The sequence below is a fragment of the Anabrus simplex genome, chromosome 5 (genome assembly GCF_040414725.1).
Source record: "Anabrus simplex isolate iqAnaSimp1 chromosome 5, ASM4041472v1, whole genome shotgun sequence".
Taxonomy (NCBI): Eukaryota; Metazoa; Arthropoda; class Insecta; order Orthoptera; family Tettigoniidae; genus Anabrus; species Anabrus simplex.
The window spans coordinates 56,557,387-56,570,304 of NC_090269.1; the positions used below are offsets into that span (position 1 = coordinate 56,557,387).

Sequence of the window (12,918 nt, forward strand, 5' to 3'; positions counted from 1 at the left end):
TACCTATGACAAGAGCGTTGCCTAAAATCCACAAAGTGGAAATACCTGTTAGAATGTATCATTAACTGCAAGAACAGCCCAACATATAAAATCTCAAAATTTATACACAGGTTTCTTTCTAATAAAGTTCAACGATTACTCTATAATAAGAAAATCAGTAGATTTTTGTAAAAGTTCAGGAAGTTTCAAGGTTCAGCTCCATCATTACTTACTGTATGTTTGTTTGACATAACTAATATGTATGCTAATATCCCGGTCAATAAAACAATAGACATTATTAGAACGAATTTAACCAGTCAAGGCCGTCTAGGGAAATTACAGATTGATCAATTCATGAAAATTCTAGAGTTCTTCACAAAAAACAACTATTTTATGTTCAACAACACTATTTATAGTCAAAACGGTTTACTAATGGTAGCTCCTACCTCGGGTATATTAGCCAATATTTATTTAGATCATCTAGAACACCCCAAAATAATAGGACATATTCCTGGTTTGGATTTTTGGACACGATTCGTGGACGATACCTTTGTTATAATAGATAAGCATTATAACAGTACAGAGTCTGCCAGAAAAATGTATACACTCTTTGTTGGATGATTTCGGGATATGGACATTGTCAACTGTTATCATTGTTTTTAATTGTTATAGTATGGTCTTTTGCTCAACAGATGTCGGTACTTGCATCACGGTAATGAGAAAACTAAATGGCTGGAGCACGCTCGACGTTCGGAAAGTACATTCTGAAGTGGTTTATCAGGTTTGATGATGACGTTGAAGTGCAACGTCAGTGGAGGAGGGAGTTTGAAACAGAACCCCCCACCTTCCTTACAATTAAACGCATTACTGGGAAGTTTGAGACGCACAGAACGATTTGTGATATTCACAAAGGAAGATCGGGAAGAACACGCACCGCTACCAGTCCTGCTTCGTCGGCTCACGTGTTGGAAAGTTTTGCTAATTCTCCTCAGAAGTCTTGTGCACGGGAAGTGGGGATTAACAGTACAAGTGAACGACGAATTTTTAAAACAGCTAAGTGGAAAGTTTACATCCCACGATTACTGCATGCGTTTAATGAGGATGATCCCGATCGTCGAATGCAATTTTGCGAATGGTATCAGCAAATGGTAACACAAGATGAACAATTTCTGACGAAGTTAGTGTGATTTGATGAAGTCCAGTTTAAACTTAATGGAACAGTGAATCGACATAACTGTGTCTACTGGGCTCCGGACAATTTGCATGTTCATGTGGACAAGGCGGTCAATCTACCAAGGCATAATGTCTGGTGTGGACTGTCGTCGAGGGGCTTACTAGGACCCTTTTTCTTTGATGGTACTGTCACTGGAGCAGTGTACTTGGAAATGTTACGCACATTAATTTTACCAGCTGTACGTGCGCTTTATGGAGCCGATGATGAAGTCTTCTACCAACAGGATGGGGTGCCACCACACTACCATGTAGCAGTACAAGCTTTCCTGGATGACAGTCTGCCGGGACATTGGATTGGACGACGAGGGCCCATTGAGTTCCCCCACGGTCGCCAGATCTTACCCCTATGGATTTATACTTGTGGGGAACTGTGATAAATCAAGTCTATCGACGTAAGCTTTGCCAGGAGATTACAGCGGCATGTGCAGAGATCCCATTCAAACATTGACGGATATAGTTGCTGCGACCGCTCGTCATTCTGCTGTGTGTCTGGCAGCCAACGGTGAACATTTTGAATATCTCATGTAACCGTATGTTTAACTGAAGACAGTAATACACTGATTGACAGAGCAAATGCAACACCAAGAAGGAGTGGTCAGAACTTTATGCCAATTGCAGGGTAGACTGACGTCACTGAGGTATGCTCATGATGTGAAATGCGCCGCTGTGCTGCGCATGTAGCGAACGATAAATGGGACATGGCGTTGGCGAATGGCCCACTTCGTACCGTGATTTCTCAGTCGACAGTCATTGTAGAACGTGTTGTTGTGTGCTACAGGACACGTGTATAGCTAAGAATGCCAGGCCGCCGTCAACGGAGGCATTTCCAGCAGACAGACGACTTTACGAGGGGTATGATGATCGGGCTGAGAAGGGCAGGTTGGTCGCTTCGTCAAATCGCAGCCGATACCCATAGGGATGTGTCCACGGTGCAGCGCCTGTGGTGAAGATGGTTGGCGCAGGGACATGTGGCACGTGCGAGGGGTCCAGGCGCAGCCCGAGTGACGTCAGCACGCGAGGATCGGCGCATCCGCCGCCAAGCGGTGGCAGCCCCGCACACCACGTCAACCGCCATTCTTCAGCATGTGCAAGACACCCTGGCTGTTCCAATATCGACCAGAACAATTTCCCGTCGATTGGTTGAAGGAGGCCTGCACTCCCGGCGTCCGCTCAGAAGACTACCATTGACTCCACAGCATAGACGTGCACGCCTGGCATGGTGCCGGGCTAGAGCGACTTGGATGAGGGAATGGCGGAACGTCGTGTTCTCCGATGAGTCACGCTTCTGTTCTGTCAGTGATAGTCACCGCAGACGAGTGTGGCGTCGGCGTGGAGAAAGGTCAAATCCGGCAGTAACAGTGGAGCGCCCTACCGCTAGACAACGCGGCATCATGGTTTGGGGCGCTACTGCGTGTGATTCCACGTCACCTCTAGTGCGTATTCAAGGCACGTTAAATGCCCACCGCTACGTACAGCATGTGCTGCGGCCGGTGGCACTCCCGTACCTTCAGGGGCTGCCCAATGCTCTGTTTCAGCAGGATAATGCCCGCCCACACACTGCTCGCATCTCCCAACAGGCTCTACGAGGTGTACAGATGCTTCCGTGGCCAGCGTACTCTCCGGATCTCTCACCAATCGAACACGTGTGGGATCTCATTGGACGCCGCTTGCAAACTCTGCCCCAGCCTCGTACGGACGACCAACTGTGGCAAATGGTTGACAGAGAATGGAGAACCATCCCTCAGGACACCATCCGCACTCTTATTGACTCTGTACCTCGACGTGTTTCTGCGTGCATCGCCGCTCGCGGTGGTCCTACATCCTACTGAGTCGATGCCGTGCGCATTGTGTAACCTGCATATCGGTTTGAAATAAACATCAATTATTCTTCCGTGCCGACTCTGTTTTTTCCTCAACTTTCATCCCTTTCGAACCACTCCTCCTTGGTGTTGCATTTGCTCTGTCAGTCAGTGTACATGTGTAATCAAAAATTAAATGTAAAAAAACACACAATAAATAGTTTTTGTTCCGTAAAGAGTGTATACATTTTTCTGGCGGACCCTGTAGTAACAATATCCTACACTTTTTAAATTCATTAGATGAATGAATAAAATTCACTCTTGAAAACAAGAAAGACAATGCTCTGAATTTCTCAGATGTAACTATTAAGAAGGAACCTGGCAAGTTCTCTTATAAAGTATACAGAAAGGATTTGTTTACTCCTGTGACCATTAAAAATGATTCTTTACATTCTGGGAGTCATAAGAGGGCTGCCTATTTCAGTATGGTTTATCGAACCCCTCAAAACCCTAAGGAACTACAGCCCTTGAAGGGCCTTGGCCTACCAAGCGACGGCTGCTCAACCCGAAGGCCTGCAGATTATAAGGTGTCGCGTGGTCAGCACGACGAATCACCTCAGCCGTCATTCTTAGCTTTCGAGACCGGGACGGCTATCTCACCGTCAGATAGCTCCTCAGTTCTAATCACGTAGGCTGAGTGGACCTCGAACCAGCCCTCAGGTCCAGGTAAAAATCTCTGACCTGGCCGGGAATCGATCCTCGGGCCTCCTCGAACCTTCAATTTAACTTTATCTCATACAGAGAGAGAAAAAGAATTACGATACATACAGAAGATAGCTATTATGAATGGGTTCAGTGTTAATACCATCAATAAGTAAAAAGAAAGAATAACAAAAGATTAACACAAGAAAATCCCAAGAGTTCAAAATACACGAATTTCACTTTCACTAACTCAGAGATTTTTCAAATCACAAAATTATTTAAGAAACACGACTGCTAAGTCTCATTTTTTACTAAAAACAACAATGGTCATATATTTTATAACCACCGGGCGAATTGACCGTGCAGTTAGAGGCGCGCGGCTGTGAGCTTGCATCCGGAAGATAGTGGGTTCGAATCCCACTGTTGGCAGCCCTGAAGATGGTTTTCCGTAGTTTCCCATTTTCACACCAGACAAATGCTAGGGCTGTAACTTAAATAAGGCCACGGCCGCTTCCTTCCAATCCTAGGCCTTTCCTATACCATTATCGCCATAAGACCTATCTGTGCCGGTGCGATGTAAAAACACTAGCAAAAAAATAAAAAATAAATATTTTATAACCATAATAGTGTTAATCACAATAAAGAGGATTTCTTAGATTCAGGAATCTATAAATTTAAGTGCGATCAATGCTTCGTCACGTTTGTGGGGCAAACAGGTAGGAGTTTTCAAACTAGATATCTCAAACACGTCAATGCCAACAGACACAAGAAGTATTCTGCAAGGAGTGTCCATATGGGGGATACTGGTCACCAATATACTGACATAAATAAAGACTTGACCATTTGCAAAAACAGTAGGGAACCTGATGAGCAATTACGAAAATAATTACATACATTTGTATTAACGCAAACAAAAATTTAAATGACGTACAAGAGAACAAAAATCCGTTATATGAACAAATATCGCTTCTATCGTCACGGAAAATTAATAATTTGAAGTCATCTCCTTTAATTCAAACTTCCTGCCCTCCCGCTCCTACTACAGGCAGACCTATTTCCCCTTCCCCCACTAATAGCATTGTTCCCCCACCCCTACCGCCACTAGGCAAGTTCGCTGGGTGAAAGAAAACACAACTACAACACACTCAGTAGCGTAGCGAGAAGCAAGTCAGAGCGAGGCTAAGTCTAAACCAGCTATAGGGAGTGTCATTTACAGGAAGTTTTACGTCATACATTTGTGGCAGAATCTTTCTTAGATATCTGATGGTTTTAAATCCATTAATTTTTATATCTCTTTCTAGACCTTGTTTTTTTCAAAATGGGTTAATCTTAAGATATAAGCAATGAATATGGTGGTCATGCAGTGCTGTTCTTTGCCATATGACAGGTGGTCTCACAAGGCTTCAGTTTTTTTCTACCGGAATAGCTAAATTTGCAACAAAATTCTACAAGTTAATGCTTTTAAATGTTCTGATTTGGATTTAGAACCAATCCTTTTCCGAGGCCAGAATTTCGATCTCCCCAGTCAACTCACTGAAACTACCAGATTCCAACAATGCTTGCAACGTTTTTCAAGTAAAGTCGTTCATATTTAACTTTGCTGAAAGATCATTTGCAAGATGTGTTATACTATCTCATTAAATAAGTTATGTGTATATTTGTTCTATGTTTTTTCAACAGTTAAACACATTTTAAACAGTTTTAAATACGGTGAGCAACAATGAACATGGATTCCGTACGAAAGGTTATAGCAGGCTTGTCAGTTTCAAGTTATTTTCCACTTTTTAACATTGAAGACAAATTTTTTTGCAAGAAGTGAGGTCAATTTTGTATAAATAATGTATATATATTTGTATCATTTGTATTACTCAAACAGTCCTTAAAAAGGCATTTGGGTTCTTAATTTTTTAAATTTCTGAATTTTGAGTTTTGTAATCTACCACGTGATTTATGGCTGATGAAGTCTCAAACAGAGATGAAACGTCCCTAATATTTTAAATATATTTTAAATTCAATAGTTCACTTGTAAAGTGATGGGTATTGATTGGGTGGACAAAAACCTAACATTGTTCCTTAGTTTTATCTATGTACACTTCATTTTTCCTGATGACAATCATGATATCTCTCAAGAACAATACGCTGGTCTTCTCACCTAGCTGCAGGCCCCATCCCAAGAGATTCCTGATATCACAAAACCAAATTGTAATGAGCATTACCACAGTGGAAAAATACCTTTAATTTTTAGTTCATTGTACTTGTTCTCAAAAATTCTGTCCTTAAAAACTATCTCTCTTTTCACTTAGTGCAAAGGTAAATAGATAAGCCTATATCATGAAAGAAATTATAGACATACAGAGAGAATCTGAGTGTAGCTTTTGTAGCTGTAGGGGGGAAAAAGATTCACACAATTGCAAACGTTACCCAACCAACAAGCATTTGACTTAATTCAGATTTAACCATGCAACAGCCATAACACTTACCAGGTTTGCTGCTCGGCGGGCCCACTGGGGCAGCCGCCGTGTGCACAGGTGCTGCACACACATACATACAAAACTCAAGTTACACAATGCAAACTTTGACCATAACAGTAACTCCATCACACATCCCAAGACATAAAATAACACAACACATTCCCTCTAAACCAAAATGTTAGAGCAAAGTGATCTTTTTAGTGTAAAATGTAACAATAGTATTAAGAGATGCACACTGATATGCATGAAAGGAAAATTAGAAAGCAATTATTCAGTTATTCACTAATGCACTATGAAGGCTCACACAAAAAGCAGAATACCAGTTTTGCAGAGGTTATGTGTAAGGAAGTTCATTCTGAATGCCTGTAATGACTCAGAATATCTTCCTCTTCTAGTTATATTCATATCAAAATTCACTGTTACATTTAATACAATACCCTAGAAAAACTAAGATAATCCCTATTTCATTCTGCTTTCCACAGCAATACTGAGAAAAACGAGAACATTTGAACAGCTGAAATTGGAACCAGATACAGATCTCAACTTTACAAGAAAAATATGTTTCTTTCAGTGAAGTGATTGCCATATTCGCCACACTGTCATGCACAGTTTCATCTATCGGTGTGAGTTCGAACTACCATCTCTAAGTTCTGTTGCCTTTGACAGTTAAAATAAGAAAACAACGTTTAGAAGACTGAAATTGGCACTGTCTGTCTGTCCATCCGTCCATAAGCACAAGGTGGAATTCTTATGGCTGAAACTGGGGAGTGACAACTAATAAATTGTGATCAAGGATGCTTCGTTGAAGGCATTTCCAAATACAGATACGATTTTAGTCAGGTAAAACTTTGTATGTTCAGTTCTTTCTCGATAAAATGCCTCTCATTCGAGGTAAGACTGTCATTTTGTTGCATGCAGCGACATTAACGTTATGTACCTAACATAAAACAGCTGGTGCAATTGACCCTCCTAATCTGCAATAGTTGCCATCCAATCTGGTCCCAACCCTTCTAGCTGGGTGAGAAGTTTGGAGATCTTACTGGCCAAGGAAGCATGCCAACATCATGAAGGCAGATCAGAGATATCTGTGCTTTGTAAGGTGAGCATTATTCTACTGGAAATTGGGTTATTGATCTGTGCCAGGAAGGGAAGCACACATGGTTACAGAATTTCCTGGACGTACTGCTGTGCTGTTAGGGTTACTTCAGTCACTACCAGTAGGGAGCAAGAATGTTAAAAAATACAACCTCACACCATGACACCTCTCGTTGGGGCGGTGCGCTGCTCTGTAATAAAATGTGGATCACAGTGCTGGCCAGGACATCTCCCATACTCTAATTCGGCAGTCATCTGTTTCCAGAAAGAACTGTGATTTGTCACTGGGCACAACTCGTCACCAGTCCACAAGCAGCCTTGCTGCTCGTTCCTGGCAAAAGTTCAAACATGCTCAGCAATGCTTATAGGTCCTAACATCATAAAGACACCACAATGACAGATCCTGTTCTGCTGCCCATTTGAATATGGTACTGGTGGACACAGGTGTATCCCCAGTTGCCATGACTTTCTCTGGATGGTGTGGCGTCTGTGGAGTGCTAACAGCCTGTTGCACAATGGAGTGATCCTCCTCATCGGTGGTCCGTCGGGGTCGACCTGAGCCTTCTCGACATGTGTGTACCTTCACATTCCCACAGCATCATCAACAACAACAATAGACAGTGCAGTCAAAACGGTTCAAATGGTAAGCAATGTGCCCGAATGTCCAACATGCATCTCTTAATGCAATGATGCAGCTTCTCTCAAACTCATCTAGCTGCTCAAAGGCTTATCAGATGTGCCATCAAGGCATGCTGCATGTTCACTCAACTTAGCTCTGTGACTCACACTGCTACCAAGGCCTTTACCTACATAAATGGAGGGACACGTTGTAGTGGTAATTCTGAACAGGTAATCAGCATTAAACACAAACGGGACAAATGTCAACCTATGATGCACTCTCCATTGTACTCGAGTGGTTTGGTCATGGTGCACAATTTTTTTTTGCAAATAAGTGTATTCCACTGCTGTGGGCCTATATATACTGGTAATAGTGTCTACCGATTCATGATCATGATAGTAAGTTAATTTAATAATCTAGTATGCCATAGTACTCTTTCTCCTTGTAGCAGCCAACAAATATTGCAGGAAGAAATCTATATTTAAAAAAGATATATATATATAATTAAAATCTACACTTCCAAATTTTGGCCTAGTACTTTGTATTTATCTTGAATCAGGGGTACAAAGGTCAAAAATATGTTCAGTTCAGGTTTTGTCTGTGTGGTTGTTTGTTTCCTAAGAAAACTACGTGACAGAATTTGAAACTTGGTATTTAGGTTTAGGGATATCCACAGTGTGTTCTAGGCTATAAAATTATTATATTACTACACAGTGGTGTAGGAATGTTAAGGGGACCAAAACAGGAAATGTCTAATTACTCCCATAATATTAGCTGTATTGGAAAACCGTACATTATAAAAAAATGTTGACAACACAAATTAGTCGAATAGAGAAAGTACAGAAATTCAAATACCTGAGAGAAATAATTCAAGAAAATGGTTTAGAAAATCTGCTGTAGAAGAAAGGTTTCACAAGATGGGAAGAGCATATGGCATCACTAAGAATTTTTACAACAAGAAATGGTTATCCAAAAATCTTAAAATGAGGCACTACAATACAGTGGTGAAACCAGAATATCCTTACACAAGTGAAAGTACAGTTGAGATAAACTGGAAGTACTAGAAAGAAGAATCATGAGAAAATCTTAGGACAAATGAAAACAACAGAACAATGGAAAATATGAAGTAACAAGGAAATATACCAGAACATAGAAAATATAACTGAAACAATAAGAAAAAGGATATTGCTATTTTTTATATACATATCTATAGAAAGGATGATAACAGATTGACAAAACATATATTCAAATATCTTTGGCAGAAAAACTCAACAGCGAGCTGGATACAAGAGGTCAAGAAAGATTTAGAAAGAAATAAAATAAAAGAAGAGGAAACTATAAAGAGAGAGATTTTTAAAAATAAAGTCTGAAGAATGAAGGATTCCAAGGAAGAATGATAACGAAACCCAGTCCAAAGTGGTTTGAGGAGAGGAGAATAAAGCATACTGTAATGATGAAGGAATACTGGAAAGAACATAAAAGGAAACAAGAAGAAAAGTTGTGTAAAGAAATAAATTTCCTATCTTTCATGTTTTGTGCACTTTTAGTTTACGAATAATAGTAACAGTAATAGTAATAATAATAATAATAATAATAATAATAATAATAATAATAATAATAATAATAATAATAATAATAATAATAATAATAGGAGATATTTGAGATTATTCAGTTTTTCATAAACTTCTCATATCAAAATGATGCACATGAGAAAACAGTTTTAGAAATGGATTTCCATTGAGGTTGCTTGCTTGCTTGATTGATTGGTCTGGTATATTTTGCTTTTTGCTTGTTGTTTAAAGGGGCCTAACATCTCAAGTCATCGGCCCAGTATATTTTGTGGGAGAGTAAAATCACTGTTTCGGTTTCCTATAAACCCTCAGTCCACTCCAGTTATTTGAAATGCTATGGACCTTGAAATCTACCTTCGGACAGGGGGATGGTAAATATGACCGCTTTTAGGCCAAGTCCGCTCGTACTTAGAGTTGAAAACGGTCTGTTAATGACATCACCCTTCTTAATCCTTGTATCAAAATGATGCACATGCGAAAAATGTTTTAGAAATTTATTTCCATTAAGTTTGGTTGTGTATATTTTGTGGAAGTGCAAAGTCAATGTTTTGGTTTCATATAAACTCCCAGTCAGTTCAGGGATTTAGAAACAATATGGGTCCTAAAACCTACCCAAGGACAGATGGATTTTAAATATGAAGTTTGGTAGAAATATATCCAGTAGTTTTCAAGTTATAAGAACTCAGACAAACAGACACAAAAGCTAAAAAAATATGCAGATGGTCATTATTACACCGAAAGTGGATAACTGAATGAAAATTTTGCCAAAATAGTCAATGTACAGACACAGGGTCATTACAATTTTATTTACACAGATTTAGAATTTCAGTGCTCGGTACATTGACGTGTGACATCCTTGACCTACAATGAATAAGTCCATAAAACTGATCAACAATAACATTACAGTGAATATTATAAAAGGAGATGTACGCTCTCTCTCGTCAGCTGCCACTCATCTCCGCTAAATGGTACTATCACTACAAAACTCGGTATGTAAGTACAGTAATATCGGGGTGTGCACTAGACTAAATATTATTTTATTATTGTGCACTGGTTAGCAATACAGAGGAGACCAAATAGGAAATGTCAAAATTCTGTCATTATTACCGTAGATGCACAGGAAAACTGTACATGACAAAACTTGGGCAAAATATAACGCATACATACAAATATGTTTGAAAAAATGAGTCCTAGCAATACATATTAACAATAATTGTTAATATATTTTTCAGGCTTTCATGTCCAACACTATTTTATCGCACGAGCAATAAAAATGGAGATTATCACAAATTTAGGTTTTCACCAAGACAATGAAATTTGTCAATTGTAAAAAGTTCACCAAATACGAGCATCACTTGAAAATATTGTTGTAGTCATAACAAATCAGCTGGCAATGAGGGTGGAGGGTGATTTTTATAAGCAGAAAAACAGCGCTTATTAGTCCCTATTGATCAGGAAAATAATAAAGTGACTACCAAAATGAGTAGAACAACGTGACGGAACAATCATTCAAAGAATGAGGATAAATAGAATCATAATAAAACAGGGGTCAGAATTGTAGAACTCGAATGCTTTCATATATGATGGCCTACAATTTCCTGAACTCCTAAAACTTATCAACAGTAACTCTGTTCTGTCCCATCTGTTGCCAGTCATCTCCACTAGATGGCATTACAGCTGCCAAATTCTAAAAACTAACTCATCAATGATGGTTACAACAGCTAGTTTAATAAATATATCAAAATGCAATACCTCCATAAACAGCTATGAAATAATAATAATAATAATAATAATAATAATAATAATAATAATAATAATAATGTTTTCACATCCCACTAACAACTTTTCAGTTTTTGGAGACCGAGGTGCCAAAATTTTGTCCTGGAGGATTTCTTTTACGTGCTAGTAAATCTACCGACACAAGACTGACGTATTTGAGCACCTTCAAATACCACCAGACTGAGCCACGATTGAACCTGCCAAGTTGGGGCCAGAAGGCCAGCACCTCAACTGTCTGAGCCACTCAGCCTCGCAGCAAGACTTTTATAAAGCAGCGTTACAGTAATTTGAACACTGTTACATCATCTTAAAGCAAGTCTCAATTATGTTTGATGATTTAACTTTGGAACACACTAACAGCAAGTCCAATCTACAGTATGTTAGAAATGACTCTTCGCAGCAAGCAGTACAGCTGTGGTCTGTACTATAATTCGAGAGAAAATTTATAGAGGAAGATTTAGCTTCTTTCTTGCTGCTTTATGTGCTGTGAAGATAAGATATGCCACTCTAATGTGCAAATTTTTGCATGGATTTAAACAGACTTCCAAGGAGCCTTTTGGAAATGCCCAAAAGTTTTTCCTACGTTAAAACTGGTGATCTGCCACTGAATATGGCACCGCAACTACGAAATATACTTATTAAATCTCGCACAGTATGATGACGCGGTAGAACCGAGTCGGAAACCATTTGTGAAATCATATTTTCACTGCATCTGCATATTTGTCACCTTTCCAGGAAACCCACTCCACTAACACCTGTAGTACGCATCTTAAAACTTGCAGTCTACTGACTTTCTCCTCCGACCTCACATTGACAGTATAGTATTCTGCGTGGCTCAGCTGGAGTGTTGCCAACATACGCAGTATCACCGTTAGCCAAAGTTACTCCAGAGACTAATATCTAAAGCACTGTATAAACGTGTTTATTTACTGAATGTTATTTATTTTAATATATTTCCCAGGAGTCAGTCAAGACACCTAGTATTAAGTTACCAACATCTATTACTAAAGATTATCAAAGATGAAATCTCTCTTCCAGTAAAAGTTGACTTTGCTAATTGAAACTCTCTGCTTTCAGCTAGACTTAGAAAGAAACAAAGAAAGAAAGAAAGAAAGAAAGAAAGAAAGAAAGAAAGAAAGAAAGAAAGAAAGAAAGAAACTAATGAGGAATTGTATCACATGAAAGATAAGTCGAATTATCCTTGAACTGGCCTACATCACACATATACTAATAATACATGAATTACTTACCACCAATATCCGAAGCCTCTATATCTAATGAGCGAAGGGGTCGTGAGATGCTCTTTCGTTTAGATGGTGAATGTTTCAATGCTGTCAACAACAAAAACAATTCTATGTTTAATGAATACATAACAACTTAACAGAGAATAAGGATGAAGCTAATATTCTCTTGGCAGCTAAACACATTCAAAAGCTTTAAAATGTTACATTGGGATAAATCCTGTAAAATGATGTGAAAGATCAGTACTTCAGTATTTTATATATATATATATATATATATATATATATATATATATATATTACCTAATCTTTGATATAAAATAACTGAAATTTCAAACTGAATAGCACATCTGGTAAATTTTATATTTTGGGTGAAACAAAAACCAATATTATCAATCATACTGAGAGTTTTTATCATTTAAATGTCTT

The 12,918-nt window shown here is 39.0% G+C and overlaps 1 protein-coding gene across 5 annotated transcripts in view; it reads right to left on the reverse strand.

Annotated features, from left to right (window-relative positions):
* LOC136873739 (phosphatidylinositol 4-phosphate 5-kinase type-1 alpha) overlaps nucleotides 1-12,918 on the reverse strand; it is a 561,879-nt gene that overhangs the window by 176,133 nt on the left and 372,828 nt on the right. For all 5 annotated transcript variants that reach the window (XM_067146914.2, XM_067146913.2, XM_067146910.2 and 2 more), the window contains one exon: nucleotides 12,499-12,579. In XM_067146914.2, the coding sequence (XP_067003015.2) occupies nucleotides 12,499-12,579 (81 nt within the window). The remainder of the gene's footprint in view (nucleotides 1-12,498; nucleotides 12,580-12,918) is intronic.